The following is a 20814-nucleotide window of genomic DNA, read 5'->3' on the forward strand; positions in this document are numbered from 1 at the left end:
ATCCTGGGGAAAAGTAAGGTTAGTGGGGACCCCTGAGTGGCTCAGAGGTTGAACGTCTGCCTTTGACTCAGCACATGATCCCAGAGTACCAGGATCGAGTCCCACATCGGGCTCCCTGCATGGAGTCTGCTTCTCCCTCTGCCTGTGTCTCTGCCTCTCTCTCTCTCTGCATCGAGAGAGAGAGAGAGAGAGAGAGAGAGAGAAAGAAGGAAGGAAGGAAGGAAGGAAGGAAGGAGAGAGAAAGAAGAAAGAAAGAAAAGAAGAAAGAAAGAGAAAGAAAGAAAAGAAAGAAAGAAAGAAAGAAAGAAAGAAAGAAAGAAAGAAAGAAAAGAAAGAAAGAAAGGAGAAGGGAAGGAAGAAAGGAAGGAAAGAAAGAGAGAGAAAGAAAGAAAGAAGAAAGAAAAAGAAGAAAGAAAAAGAAAGAAGAAAGAAAAAGAGAGGAAAGAAAGAAAGAAAGGGGGATGGGAGGAAGGAGAGGGGAGGGGAGGAGAGGAGAGGAGAGGAGAGGAGAGGAGAGGAGAGAGGAGAGGAGAGAGAGGAGAGGAGAGGAGAGGAAGGTTAGTGGACTGAGCTACAGTTCCTAGCGCTGCTGAGGCTATAACTGACACCCACCTGCTCCTTCCTGTACTACCCATTCCAAACTCCCTTCACCCTCATCTAGTACTTGTGCTGGGCTAGACGAGGTAGCCCAGACCCTCATCCCTGAGGCATCTGAGACCTGGTCACCCTGCCCATTTCAGGGTAGGGTTGCTGCCTTTCCCTTTACTATCTAAACAGAGCAAGGGGTACTGAGAGATGTGTACCAGCAGCCCTACCCCTGATGATCAGGATCAGTTACTTCTGCCACTATGGTGACTCCTTTCCATGTCTGAATCTGAATAGAGGAGGTAGCAATCATAGCGTTAAGTTTAAAGTCTTAAAGTTGTAGGGATGGGAAACACACATTTCCTGAATGGGTCACTGGGAATGATGGGAAGCAGACCTACTTCTTTCACACCTTGGGTCCCAGATCTATGTGTTCCATCAGTTGGGAACGTGGTACTGTATAACAGGCATTAGTGTAGGATGTGTACGGCACCCCATTCTCACAGGGTATCATCTCCAAGCTGCTGGTTCAGTTGTTCCTCATTGCTCTAACAGGATTTTTTTTTTTTTTTTTTTATGATAGTCATAGAGAGAGAGAGAGAGGCAGACACACAGGCAGAGGGAGAAGCAGGCTCCATGCACCGAGAGCCCGACGTGGGATTCGATCCCGGGTCTCCAGGATCACGCCCTGGGCCAAAGGCAGGCGCCAAACCGCTGCGCCACCCAGGGATCCCCTAACAGGATTTTTTAATGAGGGTACTGTTGGCATGTTAGGCTGGATAATTCTTTGCTGTGTGGGCCCCAAATCTCCCCTTTTTGAGAACTGCTCTATCAGTCTGGCAGCTTTGGTGCAGTGTATGGTAGGAAAAGTGGAGCCATGGTCCTATGCCCATCGCCATACCTCTGTACCTCTTTTGTTCTACAATGGGTTCCATGTGTAATGTTACATGGTACAACCACAATGGTGAAGTGTGCGTTTGTAAGCCCTGTAATGGTACTGGCTAGGTCCTGTGGGTAGGAAAGGCAAACCCATACTCAGAATATGTGTTACTTCCAATTGAGATTAATTACTGCCCCAGGTGTGGAAGGAGTCCAATGTAGTCAACTTCCACCAAGTGACTGGTTAGTCTCAGGAGATGGTCCTGTTATCAGGATTTTAGTTTTGGCTTCTGTTGCTGTCAGGATAGACTAACAGCAGCAGTAGCTAAGTCAGCCTTGCCTAGGCAAAGCTTCTATTCCTGCCATAATGGCTACTCCTTTATGAGCCATTGTCCCTGCACTGGAATGTCAGGCTATTTAATCAACTCGCTGAATTGTTCTTTTGGTTATTGTTGATTCTTCTGTGAAGAATCCTCTCTTTGTACCAAAATACAAAGTTCTTCATGCTTAGTGGGCTCCTCCCATAAGTCCATCCACATACCTCTTCTCCCTAGTTTTTTGTCTTCAGTCTTCCAGTCTTTTTCCTTTTGGGCCCACTCAACCTGCAAACCATGCTTCATACCCATGGGTCTGTGTGTGTTGTTACCTGGGGCTACATTCTCCATGTAAAGTGGGTGACCATGTGCACTATCTGAAGCATACCCATTTGGGAGGATTTCCCTTCCTTAATGTCTTTCAGGCCTATCCATGGATGAAGCTGTAATGTATCATTTTCAGCTAGTACGTACTAAGCCAAATCATCCATGCAGCAAGCTCATCCTTTATCCTCCAAAAGCCAATCACAAGAGACCTTCCATGTAGTCATATGCATGAACCAGTGAAGAAATAGGGTGGTATATACTGGTACAACAGTGCAGAGTGGATATTATGGGGCCCTAGGTTTCCCTTTGTGCAGCTTACTTGTGCCTTCTGGCCTTACTCATGCCAAATGCTAGTGGACCTCTCCCATCTTACAGTAGATTACTGTTGAGCCTGCCTGGCCTTAAGATCTGATGAATAGGATAGATCTCCACTCATGATGGCAGTTCTTGACACATGGTCTTTTGATGATGACCCATAGTTAGAAGCTCCATCTCTACCAGGGTCTCATATCTAGGAGCTGATTTCAAATGATATATTGTTCTTTATCATAGATGGCATGGCCTTGGTCCAGAACCTTAGTAGTTTATTTATTTATTTATTTATTTTTCCCTAGTAGTTTACATTGTGATTGTCCTACTGGGAGCCTACCACAAGCTTCCTGTGGCTTCTTTTGATACCAAAGATCTCATTAGTACTATAGAGTTTATAGGGTTCTGTGCCCCAAGTGGGGGCTGCTTGCACTGCTGCCTGAATCTGTTAGAGACCTCTTTTCTGCTCTGAGCCTCACAAGCCTGGCATCCTTTCATATCACTTGGTAATTAAGTCTGAACATTATGCCAAAGTGTGAAATATGCTGCCTCCAAAACCTGAAGAGGCTTACCAAGCATCATGCTTCATTCTTAGCAGTGAGAGGTATCAGATCCAAAAATTTGATCTTTACTTTAGAGGGATGTCCCAGCATGCTCCAGACCACTTGACTCCTAAACACTTCACTGAGGTAGTAGACTCCTGTAACTTCATAGGGTTTATCTTCTACCCCCTGGAGTACATTTATCTACCAGGGACTCCAATGTACTTGCCCCTTATTATTTCCCAGGTAACAGTAATAACATACCATTGATGTAGTGGATCAGCCTGAGATTATACAGAATGTCCAAATAGTCTAGTTTCGTTGGGATATCTTATGACAAAGGATAGGAGAGTTAACATATCCCTGAGGCAAACCATAAGATATACTATTGTCTGTCTCATGAATGCAAGCTGCTTTTGATCCTCCTTCCTAATAAAGATGGAAAAGAATGCATTCCCCAGGTCTTGGCCTCATCCAGATACCTGCAGTTCTGTGTCTTGCTCTAGCAGATTTACTATATCTGGCAGAGCAGACATCACTGGGACTTCTACTTGATTGAGTTTTGGTATAATCTTCCAGAACCCATTTGGATTTTGTGAGGGCCAGACTTAATGGAAATATGATGGAGACAATTAGTCTTCATATTAGGGTTCTCCGAAGAAACAGAGCCAGTAAGATTTATAGAGGGTTATTTTGGGCAGCCCCGGTGGCGCAGCGGTTTAGCGCCGCCTGCAGCCCAGGGTGTGATCCTGGAGACCCAGGATCGAGTCCCACGTCGGGCTTCCTGCATGGAGCCTGCTTCTCCTCTGCCTGTGTCTCTGCCTCTCTCTCTCTCTCTCTCTCTCTCTCTCTCTCGCTCTGTGTCTCTCATGAATAAATTAAATAAAATCTTTAAAAAAAAGAGAGAGTTATTTTAAGGAATTAAATCATAGAGGCTGAAGAGTTTGAAATTTGCAGAGCATACCAGCAGCACACCTGGAGACCAAGGGAAGAGTATGTCATAGTTTTAAGTCTGAGGGCAATCTGGAGGCAGAACACCTTCTTCCTCAGAGACTTTAGTCATTTTTCTTAAGGCCTTCGACTGATTAGATGATGCTCACCTACATTATAGAGGGTAATCTGCTTTACTCAGAGTCTACTGACTTAAATGTTAATTATATCTTTAAAAATACTCTTAATTTTTTTTTTCATTTATTTATGATAGTCACACAGAGAGAGAGAGAGAGGCAGAGACACAGGCAGAGGGAGAAGCAGGCTCCATGCACCGGGAGCCCTACATGGGACTCGATCCCGGGTCCCCAGGATCGCGCCCTGGGCCAAAGGCAGGCGCTAAACCGCTGTGCCACCCAGGGATCCCTAAAAATACTCTTATAGAAAAAAAAAAAAATACTCTTATAGGGCGGCCGGGGTGGCACAGCGGGTTTAGTGCCGCCTGCAGCCCAGGGCGTGATCCTGGAGAGCCGAGATCCAGTCCTATGTCGGGCTCCCTGCATTGGGCCTTCTTCTCCCTCTGCCTGTGTCTATCTCTCTCTGTGTGTGTCTCTATGAATAAATAAATATTTTAAAAAATACTCTTATAATAACATCTGGACTAATATTTGACCAAGCAACTGATCACTATAGCCTAGCCAAGTGACACAAAATTAAACATCATACCCCTGCATCCTTTAGGTTTACAGATAGCACTAATCTCTGTATTTCCTCCTGAGATGTGGTGTTGTTTGATTTTGTTTTTAATCACTGTCTTGGATAAGAGGCAAAGTGGCAGCTTCAGAGTCTTCTACTTGGCCTTCCATAGTAAGACCGCTCTAAAATGCCATCATAGAGTATACTCTTTGGACCGATCCTGGTACCTATTGCATAGCATCGGGATTGAGTGGATTTGAAACAATCCCTCATCTAATCCTGCAGTAGCACTGTGGAATTAAATGGGCCTTCCTAGTTGTCCCCACTTGGGGAAAAAAGGCCAGGCCTTTGTACTCCTGCAGTGTCCGGTCATTGGATCCAGGCAGCTCCCTTTGGCTGAAGACAAGTCTGGGGAAGGACTCTAAGAGTGGGATTCAGCCAATTTTCCCAGCAGCTAGTGAAATGACAGTGGTACAACACAGAATCCAGTATCATATGCCCACATCTGCTTTTTTAAAACATCAGCTTTATTGAGCTATAATTCACATACCATAAAAATCAGTGGTTTTCAGTGTATTCACAGAGTTGTTCAACTATCACTACAATCTAATTTCACAACATTTCTGTCACTCCAAAAAGAAATCCCACATCCATTAACAGTCCCTAGCTTCCCCTCCCCACAAGCAACCACTAATCTGTTTTCTGCCTCTGGATTTGTCTCTTCTGGACACTTCATATAAATGCAACAATACACTATATGGTCTTTTCTGTACTGGCTTTCAAAATGCAGTTTGACTCTCATGATTTAACTGAATGCTTTCACTTCCATGTTTTAATGAGAATCAAAGAGTAAGAAGAATTACCCAGAATTTAACAATTTATTTGAACATGTCACCTAATATTTTGTCTTTCAAGCAAAAATTCCAGTGCATTATTTTCCTCAAGAGAAAGCAGTGGCAAATATGTTTTTTAATCCTTATCTACAGCTGGACAGTACCTGTCCATCTCCTGTCCTTCCAGTTACTTTTGTCCATGTCTGGACTCAGCTGGCTGTTCTGCCAGCACCTTGCTGGTTACTGACCTGAGAGTGATGCAGCCAGAGGCACCTGAGGGTTAGCCCAAGGGCCCACATCCTGGGTTGGCCTGTGAAAGAACTTAGGGTCCTTGTCTGGGTTTTGGTGATGTTGCAGGAATACCCCCAGCCCACTGCCCCCATTCCTTTCTGCTTCTGGTTTGGAGCTCTGGACCAGGGCTTTAGTCCTGGTCGGTTTTGTTTTGTTTTGTTTTGTTTTTTCCTGGTCAGTTTTTAAATAATTATTTAACAGTGTAACTTTTAGACCTGCGTGACATAGTGTCCAATAAAGAAAGAAGCAGCTTGGGGATCCCTGGGTGGTGCAGCGGTTTAGTGCCTGCCTTTGGCCCAAGGCGCAATCCTGGAGACCCGGGATTGAATCCCACGTCGGGCTCCTGGTGCATGGAGCTTGCTTCTCTCTCTCTCTCTCTCTCTCTCTCTCTCTCTGTGACTATCATAAATAAATAAAAATTAAAAAAAAAAAAAAAAGAAAGAAGCAGCTAAATAAATAAATAAATAAATAAACAAACAAACTTAAAAAGCCATTTTGACATCTCTAAAATTCCTGAAAGCTTCATAGATAAAGCCTTACTCAATCTTAACCCCAAAATATGAGTCTATAAATGTTATTTCTAATATATTTTATAGTAATATCCACATTTTTTTGTCATTTAGTGAAGCAAAGCTAAGTAGAGTTCAAATCCTGTGAATTTAGAATCCTTTTAATGATAAATATGAAATATTCAGGTTAAAAAACCCCTTTACTTCTACTGGAGCCACTAGATAATAGTCCTTTGTTCTTGTTTGCATAAATTTAATAGAAGACTAGGAAATCCAGACATTAGTACTCAATGAGTACTTGTTGAATGAAAAAAAGAGTGGTAGAATGAGTGAATTCTAAGTGTTAATAAAAAGTCATATCTGGAAAATCTGAATCTAAAATTTAATACATTTATTTGTCAAATTTTTTTCTTACTGTTGTCTTAGTCAAAGTTAAAACCTAAACATTTGTTGAAAAAATATAGGACAGATTTCTTGCCTGACAAATGATGAGATGAGCCGTTGAGGCCAGTGTTACTGGTTCTTACCTTGGCAGGCAGTCAATGTTTATGTGATTTTGTAAAAACTTAGTTCTGTGAAGTAAAGTATATTAGACTAGAAGTTAGAGAAGCTAGGTGTGGCCTTGGCTCTGTGACTAACTTTGGATTCGGAGTAAAGTCTGATGCATAGTTTGTGTGTTTTATTTCTGTGTTTCTCTTTCAACTTGATGTATCTAGAATATGTGGGGCACAGAAACCACTGGTGTAATTTAACCCTACTTAAGAAATAATGACAACTAAGCTTTATTGATGCAGTTATTCATTTCCTTACTCAACTAGTGTTTTTTGACTACCTACTATGTACCAGGAGATTAAAAGCCAATAAGCTAGTCCTGTCATCAGTTTATTCCTACAGTTTATGAAATACAGCATGGTGAGTAAAAGGCCTAGAAGGCAGGAGACCCGAGGTTGGACGCCTCTCTCTCCAACTGCTATATGACCATGGCTGTGTCACTCAGTGCCCCTGTGTTTACAGTGGGAGAGAGAGAGTCTGAGTGTCTGGATTTGCTGAGCCTCAGTGAGTGTTAGCGGCAGCCTTCCTTCCTTTACCGCTGGATTTAAGAAAAAGAAATTTTAAAACTGAGAGTCAGAAATGGATGCTTGAAAAGGGCCTCTACTCTTTTCTTGTTGTAAAAGGATAATATCACAGGAAAAGTGTTGGCCTTTCTGAAGGACCTTAGAATCTGAACTCTTGTGCATTCAGTTTCAGAAAGGAGCAAGTTTCCTTAGCATGCTCCCCATTCTGGGGGATGGGTTCGTGCATGTCTGTGTGACTTGAAAGAGAAGCCATGACTTTGAATCTTTATAGAATTCAAAGAACTTCCCATAGATATCATCTTTCTTTTTTTCCCCCTTAGATAGATAAAAGCCCAGAAGGACAATTCACTCAGCTAATGACATTGCCCAAAACCTTACAGCGACAAATAAATCATATTATGGACCCTCCTGGAAAAAACAGAGATGTGGAAGAAACTTTATTACAAGTTGCTCATGATCCCGACTGTGGAGAAGTGGTGAGACTAGGTATGTTTATGAATTTGACGTTAAGGAAGTGCTGGCCATGGGTTAAAAGCAGACTTTGTGACTGAGCTGTATTCTTTATTCTTTCGTGCCTAGTGAGATCGAGAGACAGATTGTCTCAGGGAAGAAGAAAGCACTAACAACCTGGGTTTTTTCCAAATCTAAATTGTCATTTGTTTGAAGTACCGCGGTGAGAGTACTTCTGTTTTCAGATTCCTTGGTCCTAAATCACTGTCAAAGGGGGAAACAATGTTTGTTTTGGTTCCAAGACCATAACTTCTAGAAGTTATTCCAAAGACTCCTCTGTGTTCTTCATGGTGGTCTGAGAAGGAAGGAGGCTAGTGACATTTTTAGTGCTTTTAAAACATCAGGAACACAGCTTTCATCAGCCGACTCCTGTTCGATGTGTCTCATAGTGGGGGGTTCAGTCAGCTCCCTGTTACATGGCCCAGGGCCTTCCCAGTGTTTACCCAAAAATCTTATCTTCAGAGACCCACTTCTCTTTGAGGCGTTAAAGATAATTTACAAGGCTGTCAGTAAAGAAATAATCATGATTGAAAATGACTCCCTTCTCCAGATGAGCACGTTCTCCTGTGTTATTGAGTAAATATTTCTTGAGCTCCTCAGGGATGCAAGCTACTGCCCTAGATGCACTTGCCAATGACACAGTCTCCCAGGCACCTGCCCCAGGCTGTCAGAGCATACATTTAGATTGCCAGGTACCTATTCTGAAGATAAATGAGGAGGCATGCTGTTTGTTTTCATTTTAACATGATTCTGGTCACCATATGATCTCTGCTGCCTTTGTGAGAGGGTGAAGGACTATGCTATTGCTCTTCCCTGAGGAGTCACATATATGTTTTTAAAATGTAAGTTTTTCTCCCAGGCAGAACCAGTGGGTTTGGGGTTGAGAACTAGCACCCTTAAGCAGATTTAAAGTCATTAAATGACCTTTGAGGGTGACCTAATCCACCCCATATTTTAATTAAGGTGAGGGAGGACCACGCATTTGCCTGAACTCACACAGCTGGTTGCTGACATGCCTGGCAACTCTGGTCTCCTGGTCCTCAATCATGATACCCCTTCCACTGTCATTCTGCAACATCAGGGCAGAGATGAATGTGCTGGTTTTATTGGATAACTGGAAAGAATATTTAATTTTAGATTTTAAAAATGTTAAGATGACTAACATTTGGCTTTTTTTTTTTTTTTTTTTTGGCATCCTTGTTGATTTTCTTTTCACAGGGCTTTCAGCAATTGTGAGACCTTCTAGTATGAAACAGAGCACCAAAGGCATTTTCACTGCTGGTAAGAACTTTTGAAAGTCCATGCTTTTTTTCACAAAAGTTACATTTAATTCACAGTGTAATAAAGGTTACAGGTAAAAACCTACACATAAAGCATAAAAAGGCCTATTACACAAATGTACAATTCTCTACATAAAGCTCATATCACCATTTGCTACATTTATCTCCTCTATTTGTCAGCTAGGACAAGTTCTGGAGCTCTGGATTATGAGAGCTCTCAGACAAGGCAGGGAAGAACCTCTGAACCAACACCTAATAATGTCCTCTTAGAGACATCAGTTATTTGCAAAGTAAAATAATTTCCTTTTCAAAAATCCAGGCTTAATATATCTACTGGATGGAGTGGCCTCAGCACTCCTGATTCAGATATAAAGCTTTATCTGTATCCTGCAAGTACCTCTGAAGTGCTGAATTTTGATGGTCATGAACTAGGACATAGCAGTGGCATACAGACGGGCAAAATAGCACTGTCATCTGGTCTAAACCAATCCAAACATGTGAGGTACTGTTGGAAGTCTTACTACCCCTTTCAGTCTTCTGAATAACTCCTGTGTGCACGTTGTCCCCTTGTTTTAGGATTTATGGAAGTCACATATGCATGATGTTGCAGAAGCAGCAGTACCTTGCCCTTCCCTGCCATTTCCCCTCTCCAGAGACAGATGTTGCTAATCCCTCTAGTGGGTTGGTTTTATTCCCACTGCAAGGGTCTAAGTAGTAGGCATATACTGCTGCTCCTCTCCTTTCCAGTTGTCGGCATCAGCTGTGGACTTCTCACTCTGGGAGATTAGACTTCAGCTCTTGTATCCGCCCTGTCACACACAAGCTCACCCCTCCCATCCCTCGGTCCTCATGTAGTTGCTGTATAGCTTTGGTGAAGCCACTTGTCAGAGTTTATGGTGTATGACTCTGTTACTGTGATTCACAGGTGAGCCACATCATACACTTTTCTTTCCTGGCACAACTTTCTTTTCCCACGGAGATTGTCTTCCCCTGTCTCATGGGAGGGATCCCCTGTTTCCCGTCTCTTGTGTCTCTTACTTTCATGGTGTACATTCATATTGGTGAAGCATGCCTCCAGTACTTTTCTGAGAAAGGATGCAAGGAGGCAAATCAGGAGACTGTGTATAACTAGAAATATCTTTAGCTTACCCTCACATATAATCAACACTTAGGCTGGAGATGGATTAGAAATCATCTTTTTAAGAATTTCGATATCATTATTCCGATTATCTTCTCATTTGAGAATTGCTGTTGAGGTCCAAAGCCATTCTGATTCTCAGTCTTTTGTGGTATATGTTCTTTCTGGAAACCAGTTGGGTCTTCCCTTGCCCCCATGGCTCTGACATTTCTCAGTGATACGCTTTGATAATAAATCGTTTTTATCTACTTTCCTGGGTACTCACTATCCTTTCATTTTGGAAACTCAGAAAATAAGAATATAAGAAATTTTTCCTTTATTTCTTTACCTTCTTCCCATCTATTTTCTTTCTTGTCTTTCTGGAACTCCTTTTTTTCAGATTTTGGACCTCCTCAAAGAGCCCTTTGGTTTTCTTTCTTTTGTCCTCTATTTTTTATCTCTTTGTCTTTTTGCTCTTTCAGAGAGATTTTCTCAACTTTAGCTTCCAACTCATCTATTGAGGGTTTTTTTTGTTTTTTTTTTTTAAGATTTTTATTTATTTATTCACGAGAAACCCAGAGAGAGAGAGGCAGAGGGAGAAACAGGCTCCATGCAGGAAACCCGATGCGGAACTGGATCCTGGGTCTCCAGGATCACGCCCTGGCTTGAAGGCAATACTAAACCACTGAGCCACCCAGGCTGCCCTCTATTGAGTTTTTTTATTTCTGCTATTGTATTTTTAATTTCCAAGAGCTCTTTCTGTTTTCTTTTTTTGTTCGTTTGTTCTCTGAACGTACATTTTTATTTATTTATTTGAAGATTTTAAAATTTATTTTAAAAAGAGAGCTCGTGTGTGCACATAAGCAGGGAGAAGGGCAGAGGCAGAGGGAGAGAGAGAGAATCTCAGGCAGACTCCCCGCTGAGTGCAGAACCCTACACAGGGCTCAATCTCAGGACCCTGAGATCATGATCTGAGCTAAAATCAGCAGTTGGATACCTAACCAATTGATCCATCCAGGTGCTCCTCAATGTACTTTTTTTTTTTTTTAATTTAAAATATCCTGATCTCGTTTTATGGGCCTAAGCATTTGAACGTATCTTTGGATATTGCTACATTGCCCTCCAAAGTGATTATATCAACTTAAATCCTACTAGTAGGAAACAAGAGTTCTCTTTTCCCCCCATTGTCTCCAACACTTGATATTGTCAAGTGATGGACTTTGACAGTTGGGTCTTTCTTCATGTGACCATCTACTGAGCCTCAATGTGCTAGCCATGCCAGGATGCAAAAGTGAACACAACACCATACTGCCTTCAAGGAGTTCATAATCTAGAAGGGGAGACAGATGTGTAAATAGAAATGTGGGGGTGCCTGGGTGGCTCAGGAGTTGGGCATCTGCTTTCAGCCCAGGGCGTGATCCTGGAGTCCCAGTACTGGGTCCCACATCAGGCTTCCTGCATGGAGCCTGCTTCTCCCTCTGCCTGTGTCCCTGCCTCTCTCTCCCTGTGTCTCTCATGAATAAATAAATAAAATCTTGAAAAAAAGAAAATAAACATGGGGCAGCCCCGTAGCTCAGCGGTTTAGCGCCACCTTCAGCCCAGCGCCTGATCCTGAAGGCCCCAGGGTTGGGTCCCAAGTCGGGCTCCCTGCGTGGAGCCTGCTTCTCCCTCTGCCTGTGTCTCTGCCTCTGTGTGTGTGTGTGTGTGTCTCTCATGGATAAATAAATAAAATCTTAAAAATAAATGAATGAATGAATGAATTAATTAATTAATTAATTAATTAATTAAAAAAAAAAAAAACATGGTAGAGGGAGGGAGGTTAGGAGTAGATGACATAAGATTGGCCAGGAGTTGATTTATTGTTGAAGCTGAGTAAAGAAACATGAGACATATTCTACACTTCTTTATAAGTTTGAGCTTTTCTCAAATAAAATGTTTTTAAAAATCCATCATTGTCTCCTCTTGGCACTTCAACCTGAAATGAATCTTTGGTCCTCTTTCCACCCATTCTTTCCAGTGGCCAGCAGAGGGCAGTGGGTGACACAGAAGCCACAGCCCAGTTTTCCTGTGGCTGTCCTAATGCCCAGTGCTGGTTTCTGTGCCTGCTCACTGCCTGCTTCCCTCTCCTTCCTAAATATGCCTTATTGGATCTTGGAAGGCCAGAGTAGCAGAATGTATGCAGCCTGTTCTGCAGGTGCAGAAACTGTGGAAAGTGATGGGCATCCCTTCAAAGTCTGTGGGTTTACCTACCTTATGCTCTGGCTCCTCTGGTTTTATGGTGCTTGTGAACCCACAGTGAAGGTGGCCCAAGCCAAAGGCCAAGAGACTGGGGCTCATATTCTAACTTAACTACTGTGACTTGGGCAAGTTACCTAATTTTTCTCAGTTTTAATTTCATAGAGATAATTATACCTGCCTCACCAGGTTGTGTAAATAACATCTTGTGATGAATAAAATCACTTAGCACTGCCTGGACTTTTTGTCTTTTTGGTGTCATTACCTAAAAGTTTCTGGACCCCTCTTTAGAATAGACCTCTTTGCACTGTCATATTCAGATGGCATTCGCCTACCCATTAACCAGGTCTCCAGTCGGAGTAAACTAGCAACGAAAGGCCCTGAGTGGCTGGTTTACTGTTTCTCTGCCCTCTGACTTGAGAGCAAGTTTCAGAACCTCTGTGCTTTTGCACATTGTTCTTTAGAAGTCCTCTCATGGTCACAGAGAGGACCTGTTGCTGTTCTGCTTGCTTTGCTAAGGCAAAACCCTCCAAGTTCTACCTGTGTTCAGGTTTTCAGCTCACTGATGCATCACCTGCAGGGTGGAAACACGTGTGTATTTGATGGAGTTTGGATTCCTTAATAGCCGTTCTCACCCCTCACCTTTTGAATGGTCCCACTCAGTGGGGGTAAAAAGGAAGGTTCAGCCTTCCCCCTTAGCTAGTGAATATATATATTTTTAAAGACTTTATTCATGAGAGACACAGAGAAAGAGAGGCAGAGACACAGGCAGAGGGAGAAGCAGGCTCCATGCAGGGAGACCGATGTGGGACTCAATCCTGGGACTCCAAATCGCGCCCTGGGCCGAAGGCAGGCACTAAACTGCTGAGCCACCCAGGGACGCCCTGTGAATACCTTTTATACACAAGTACAGTGTAGTTCAGAAAGATAGCTAACTGAGGAGCTAAGCCTGGGGTCAAAAGACCTGGACTTGATTTGTAGCCACTCATTTCTTCACTCTGTAACTTAGCATGTTAATTAGCTCTTCTTCCTTGAAATGGAGAGGATGGTAATACCCAGCTTGCTATGTGTTCTGAGAGTATTCAGTATGTACCTAGTGGATGTTTTATAAACTTGGGCAAGTCTAGATCTAAATATCACTGTAGTCCTAGAAAAGATAGAGGCCAGGCATCTATAACCAACCCAGAGGATCACCTTTTCTAATAAACTGTGTTGGATAACATAGTTGCCTGTTCTCATATGGTCCACACTCTCTTCATTAGTTCCCTTGAAATCCCCTCATCATCAGATAACACCCATATTCTAAGGTGAGTACAGAAATGCCTCCAAAGCCAAACACCATTTTCCCCTTTTAGCTCAACTCACCAGAAGTTCAGGAGAAGTCAACAGCCATCTAGTCTCCTGATACTTGCCTGCTCTTCTTTTCATGGTAGCAGCAGATGGCATCACATCTCAAACTGGTCACAGAAGACCAGCTAAGCAAACTGTCTTCTGATCACCAGCAGCCTTCGCGTTATTAACCTGAGTTTTCTGGTATGGGAATAGAAGAGAGATGGAGGAATTTAGTGATAAGTCTGAGAAGTAAGCAGGAACCAGCAAAGGGGGGCCTGAAAAGCCAGGCGGAGGAATTCAGAGTTTATTTTGAGGGTGAAGGGAAACCACTGAAAGATTGTAGAAAGACCCCAATGGCTAGAGAGTAGAGAACAAATGGAAGGGAGATAACATGATTGCACAGGAAACTGATTAGTTATGGTTGCAGCCAGTCAGGGGAAGTTAGGTAGCCTGAACTCAAGTCATTGCAGTATAGGCAGAGAGAAGGGATTCATGTAATATTTAGAGGGCAAGTTACCTGTTCCAGATGGTTGAAGGGATATGGAAAGTGAAGGAGAGAGAGGAGTCAAAGATAACTCCCAGGTCTCTAGCTTGGGAAGTGGTGGACAGTAGTGCCGTTCCCAGAGCTGGGGGAGGTTGGGTAGGAGGATGAGCTTAATTGTTGAAATCTTGCTTTATTTTTCCCCACCTGACTTTCTGGTCAGTCAGAATTGACTCTGGGGACAGATACCTATTTACCTTTCTAGCTTCAAAGGATTCACCTGAATTAACAAGACAGGTTTAGTCTTGTTCCTAAAAAGTTTCTGGCATGCCTGAGGGGTTCCTTACCAGCCCTTCCCTGGAACACAAGAGAATGGATCATGGATTAGCCTCTGCTTCTGATTTCTTGTAACTAAAACACTTCTTCCATTTTTTTGGTACCTACACTTTAAATAAGAAGAACACGTGATAATAGTTAAGTTTTTTTTTTCTAGTGATTTGCTTATTATTTAACCTGAGAATTCTTTTTTTTTTTTTTTTTTTTTTATTTATTTACGATAGTCACAGAGAGAGAGAGAGAGGCAGAGACACAGGCAGAGAGAGAAGCAGGCTCCATGCACCGGGAGCCCGACGTGGGATTCGATCCCGGGTCTCCAGGATCGCGCCCTGAGCCAAAGGCAGGCGCCAAACCGCTGCGCCACCCAGGGATCCCAACCTGAGAATTCTTAAAATAAGTTTGTACATCTGCTTCAAGAGATTTTCTTTGTAGATAATATCTAACTGTGGTTGGAAAATAATTGGAAGAATGTTAGGGGGCTTACTGATTTTCCCTCCTAAGTATCTGAAATGTTGAATTACAGGAAGGGAGAGACCTCTCACAGCCTACTCGTATCTGCCTCACATTGTTTCCCAGAGAACCATGTCTGTCATTGAACCCACCTTATTTAAGTCACACCTTATTTAAGTGACTTTGCTGCAGGTCATGTGAAACAAGCTGGAAATCAACAAAAGTAAAACTCAAGGAGCCAGATACTGAAGTAGATTTCTCTGGGCTTCCAAAGAAGACTTGACTTTAGTCAAAATTCATAATGATTCACTTTAAGGATCTGTCTAAAGACACTGTTATCTAACGAGATGTGGCATCTTTATCCATTAGGGAAGGAGCAAAGGTGATGATGATGGTTCTGAAGTGTCTTCCTTGAAGACACATTCTAAATGCAGACTTCCTAAATCACCATACTTTTCTGTAGAAAAAGAGCAGAAACCAAAAAGTAGGCTTAATGTAAGCCAAGTAGAATTCTGTGGATCATAAACCCTGTGAGAGCAGAGACCAGAACTCTCTTGTTCATACAGTATCCCCAACAGCTAGTTCAATATCTTGTATTATATGGATGCTCAATAAATATTGGTTCAGTGTATTTCAGTGACTGAGTAAATTAGATTCTAGGTTTTCTGGTAATAGGAAAAAATCTCCAGAGATTCAGAAAAAAAGTGCACAACTCATAAATTTGGTGAATTTTCACAAAGCCAACACACTCATGAACCTAGAACCCAGATAAAGAAATAGAACAGGACTGTCCCCCCAGTGGTGTGCCAGTCATAGTCACTATTCCTCCTGGAGTAACTACTCTGACTTCCAGTGCCATGCTTCTGTTGTGCCCATTTTTGAACTTTATATAAAAATGTAATCTCCTGTGTCTTTCACTCATTGTATCAATGAGATTCAACATGGTGTTGAGAGCAGCAATAGTTTCATTTATCCTCATTGCAGCAAGTCTATTGTATGATTACATCACGGTTTATCCACTTTCCTGTTGGTTTCTTGGGTTCCTCCCAGCTGGGGCCATTACAGGTGGTGCTACTGGGAATGTTTTTGTACCTGTCTTTTGTAAGTGAACATATGCATTTCTCTTAGTAGCATACTTACGGGGTAGAATTACAGCAGCATAAAGTATGTGAATGTTGTGCTTTGGTAATAGCACCAGACCGTTGTCCATATTACACTCCCCCTAGCTGACTCTTGTTGCGCTCCTCCTACCTTGGTGCTCCATGTCTTTTTCATTTTACACACTCTAATAGGTGAGTATTGGTATCATATTGGAATTTTAATTTACATTTTCCTGATGACTAATGAAGCTGGGCATCTCTTCCTGTTTATTTGGATATCCTCTTTTGTGAAGTGCCTATTCTAGTCCTTTGCTCATTTTTCTATTGAATTATCTACCTTTTCTTACTGAATTCCTATATAGTCTGGATACAGGTCCTTTTTCTGATCTATGTAATGCAAAATCTCCCACTTGGGGGGCTGTCACTTCACTCTCTCAATGACAGCTTTTGATGGAAAGACGTTTTTAATTTTACTCAGTCCAGTTTGTCAGTTTTGTCCTTTATGGGTAGCAGCTTTTGTGTCCTGTATAGGAAATGTTGCCCACCAGAACTTCATGGAGTTTTAGTTTTCCATCTGTGTTGCAATTAGACTATTAAAGCAGAGGGGCGCCTGGGTGGCTCAGTCGGTTAAGCATCTGCCTTCCGCTCAGGTCATGATCCCAGGGTCCTGGGATCGAGCCGTGGGTTGGGCTCTCTGCTCGGCAGGGAGTCTGCTTTTTCTTCTGCCCCTCCTGCTCGTGTGCGCTCTCTCTCTCTCTGTCTCTCTGTCACACACACACACACACACACACACACACACACACACATGCTCTCTCTCTCTCTCAAATAAATAAAATCTTAAAAAAAAAAAAAAGAATATTAAGACAGAAAAGATCCTTCATTCCAATCTGTTGGTTCTTAACCTTCTGCAAATCCTGGCTCCCTGTGAAAACCTGATGAAAACTACCCTTGGCACAGAAGTACACATGTGCACACACACAGCAAACTTTCCCGGTTGCTTCTTAACTCTCCTGCAGACTGACATCGAAACATGCCTATGGCCCCTTGTTAGGGAACCCCAAATTAGTCTAACCAGTCTCATTACAGATGAGAAAGTTGAGGCCCAGAGAAGGTGCATTATACTGTAAGTTTATCATCCAGTTGGGACTAGAACTCACATCTCTTGACTCCTATTCTAGTGCCCTAACACAATGCCCTGCTGCAGTCTTTCTGAGAATCTCCAGCAGAGCCATCGAAGGGAGAGAATGTTTTTAATGAAGGGAGGTCTCTTTTTTTAAAGATTTTATTTATTCATTTATGAGAGACAGAGAGAGGCAGAGACACAGGCAGAGGGAGAAGCAGGCTCCATGCAGGGAGAACGATGTGGGACTAGATCCTGGGACTTGATCCCGGGACTCCAGGATCATGTCCTGGGCTGAAGGCAGGTGCTAAACCGCTGAGCCACCCAGGGATCCCCTGAAGGGAGGTTTCTATGTAGTAGCATCAAAACATGGCTACATGGTGACACTCATGTACTTCAGATGTTTACCTTAAATGTTGAAGTCCAGGGCAGCCCCAGTGGTGCAGCGGTTTAGTGCCGCCTGCAGGCCGGGGTGTGATCCTGGAGACCCGGGATCGAGTCCCACATCGGGCTCCCTGCATGGGGCCTGCTTCTCCCTCTGCCTGTGTCTCTGCCTCTCTCTCTCTCTCACTCTGTGTCTCTCATAAATAAATAAAAAATAAAATAAAATAAAATCTTTAAAAAAAAAAGGGAGGGGGGATCCCTGGGTGGCTCAGTGGTTTGACGCCTGCCTTTGGCCCAGGGCGCGATCCTGGAGTCCTGGGATCGAGTCCCGCATCGGGCTCCCAGCATGGAGCCTGCTTCTCCCTCCTCCTGTGTCTCTGCCTCTCTCTCTATGTCTATCACAAAGAAGTAAATAAATAAATAAATCTTTAAAAAAAAAAAAAAAACCTTTAAAAAAAAGAAAAATGTTGAAGTCCACCGTGTCTGTATGTTAGGTTTGTGAAGTTGAGCTGGGACTTATCATGGCTGATGCATCTTCCTCTAGCTGTGACTCAGTGCCCTGGCATCGCTGTGTTAAACTTTATTGTATGCACCTACCTGTGTTCTGCTTAGTTTCTCGATTGGTTCTGGCTGGAGTATTAAAAAGCACCTTACGTAAGAAGTTTCCAGTCTCAATGCTCAAGTGGGTGAGGTTCACCAAAGTGGTTGCTCTAGGGAGAAAATTAAAAGAGGTGGAGACAGAGAAATGTGCTCTGAGTTTCTTGATTAGGCTAAGTCGGTTTGCAAACAGTAGACAAGCTGGGCCAGAGTTTCTAGAAGTATTCGCTAATGATTTTCCTAGTATGCGGCCTTTTTACCTGCCACTGCCTGCAGTAGCTTCTTCAGAGGTTCTGAGTGTACTGGGCAGCTTACAGGTAACAGGCCCAGGTATTTTCAAGAGACCACTCAAACTCCAGTACTGGGAGTCTCCAGATTTAATCCTGTTACCTCATCCACAGTGCTTACCAGTGATTAAAGTGAACTGCCAGAGGTGTGCATTTCAGACTTGCAGTATAGACCACAATTTGTATCTCATGGGGAAAAAGGCTGTTCACATCTTTAGGCCACACCTTGAAACACAGACTAAATGATCTCATCCTCAGCACAAAGGGAGTCGAGCCCATAATACCATCTGCAAATAGGATCCTATTAGACCTGACAAATAGCATCCCATTATTGTACCCCATTTTACCTCTGTCCCATTAACCCCCAGAGAGCCTCTTCTCTGGTTTCCTCAGGTACGTGGGATTAAGTAGGTGCAGGGGAAGGGGTGTTAGGAGGTCAGATATCTCATGAGGGGCATCTGTTCCATCATTTCAAAAGCATTTACTGAGTGCCTATATGTGCTAGGTGATGGGGATACAGGGATGAATGGGTCAAGCTCCCTGTCCTTGAGGGGCTCCCAGTCTAGGCAGAGGACCAGGTCACTAAGCTGACTGAGCACCATGCAGTATGGTAAGTGCTGAGTGAGAGGTCAGCACAGCTGCTGTGGGACCAGGAGGAGCCACATCTGAATTGCCTGAGGTGTCAAGGAAGGCACTTCTATAGGAGGATTCTGAAAGGGGATGAGTATATAGGAGGAAAGTGATAGAACCCATGTTCATTCTGGTCAGGCTGGTGGCATATGCAGTGACACAGCAGCAGGGATCTGGGGGTGGTCGGAATGTGGGCATAGGAAGGGGGCTGAGGATGCCCAGTTACATACAGAGTTTTGTCTTTGTTTTTCTTTCTCTTTAAAAGAGCTACTCAAGTCAGAGGCTGATGATAGACTAGTAACTTAAAAGATTCACTCATCCCAGTAACCCAGGTACCTTCGGTATCTGTGCCACTGTAGGAGTAGATGCCTAAATCAGAATCTCTTCCCCTTATGTTGATCATGGTAACCTTTAATCATCTTTGACTTCCGGGGTCTCCTGGGCCCCCCAGTCAGCCCATTACTGCCTCACTCCAAAGACAGGCCTCTGATCAGGATATTATGGAAGCTCTAGCTGAGTACATAGTCAACAAGCACTAATTTTCTTACCATCTCTTCTTTTTGTCTTTTAGGCATGAAGAAATCAGTGGTTTATAGTTCACTAAAACTACACAAAATGTGGAAAGGATGGCTGAGGAAAACATCCTGATTGTGCTTGCTTTTATATGTGTTATGTATAGATTAATAAAGTGATCCTTTTTGACGGAACAGTATTTGTTACTTTGACCCATTGCTTGAATTTATAGATACCTTGGTTTGTATAATATTTGATTTTGAAATGTATGTGTTAGACATTTATTGGGGGGGAGGTGCAGATACTTTTGAGGACCTAGCATGAGAAGAGAAGATTCCTCTTTGCATATGAAACCATCTGTGCCCTGCTTGCATAAGAGCTTTAGCTGTGGCCTGTGTTTTTGGTACATGAGAGTTCATAAACTGAGAAACTGCATACACTGTGGACATGCAGCCAACGGGCTACAGGCAGGGAAGTTTTGCTCTCTCTGTCTCTCAAGTCTCCTCTTCACCTGGCTTTTTCCATTGAGAGCTCACAAGTGTCACATTCACATTTTCCTGAACCTAGGCTTTTTATGTTTCTCTTTGTTCTCTGAGACAGTGTGTAGCACAGTGACTTATGGGTGAAGAGCCTGTGACAGTCCCCTTTTAAAGTAATGGCAAATACTGGGTTAAGCACTTACAGTGTCAGGCAGTATTCTAAGCACTTTCCATTGAAGATTCTCCCTCTCCCTCTGCCCCTCCCTGCCATTCTTTCTCGCTCTCGCTCTCGCTCTCTTTCTCTCTGTCGCTCTCTCATAATAAATCTTTAAAAAAAAAAAAAGAAGAAGAAGAAGTAGGGGCAAGATTATAATTATCCAACTGAGAGATAATGACCGTCTAGGAGAGAATCAAGAATGGACCAAAGGAACACATATTCAAGTGATGCTCAGGAAGTAGACTCAATACACCCTGGTTGAGGGGCAGCCCGGGTGGCTCAGCGGTTTAGCGCTGCCTTCAGTCCAGGTCGGGATCCTGGAGACCTGGGATCGAGCCCCATGTCGGGCTTCCTGCATGAAGCCTGCTTCTCCCTCTGCCTGTGTCTCTGCCTCTCTCTGTGTGTCTCTCATGAATAAATAAATAAAATCTTTAAAAAAAATAAATACACCTTGG

The 20814-nt window shown here is 43.1% G+C and overlaps 1 protein-coding gene across 5 annotated transcripts in view; it reads left to right on the forward strand.

Annotated features, from left to right (window-relative positions):
• The window catches only part of TAMM41 (TAM41 mitochondrial translocator assembly and maintenance homolog), a 53789-nt gene extending 33927 nt beyond the window's left edge, over positions 1 to 19862 (forward strand). For 3 of the 5 annotated variants that reach the window (XM_077857788.1, XM_077857790.1, XM_077857786.1), the window contains 4 exons: positions 7612 to 7777; positions 9020 to 9082; positions 14807 to 14922; positions 19722 to 19862. In XM_077857788.1, the coding sequence (XP_077713914.1) occupies positions 7612 to 7777; positions 9020 to 9082; positions 14807 to 14922; positions 19722 to 19727 (351 nt within the window). In that variant the 3' untranslated portion in view covers positions 19728 to 19862. The remainder of the gene's footprint in view (positions 1 to 7611; positions 7778 to 9019; positions 9083 to 14806; positions 14923 to 19721) is intronic. The other 2 variants (XM_077857789.1, XM_077857787.1) reach the window with 2 other exon arrangements.
• The last annotated feature ends 952 nt before the right edge of the window (positions 19863 to 20814 follow it).

Source organism: Canis aureus, chromosome 19, assembly GCF_053574225.1.
Source record: "Canis aureus isolate CA01 chromosome 19, VMU_Caureus_v.1.0, whole genome shotgun sequence".
Taxonomy (NCBI): domain Eukaryota; kingdom Metazoa; phylum Chordata; class Mammalia; order Carnivora; family Canidae; genus Canis; species Canis aureus.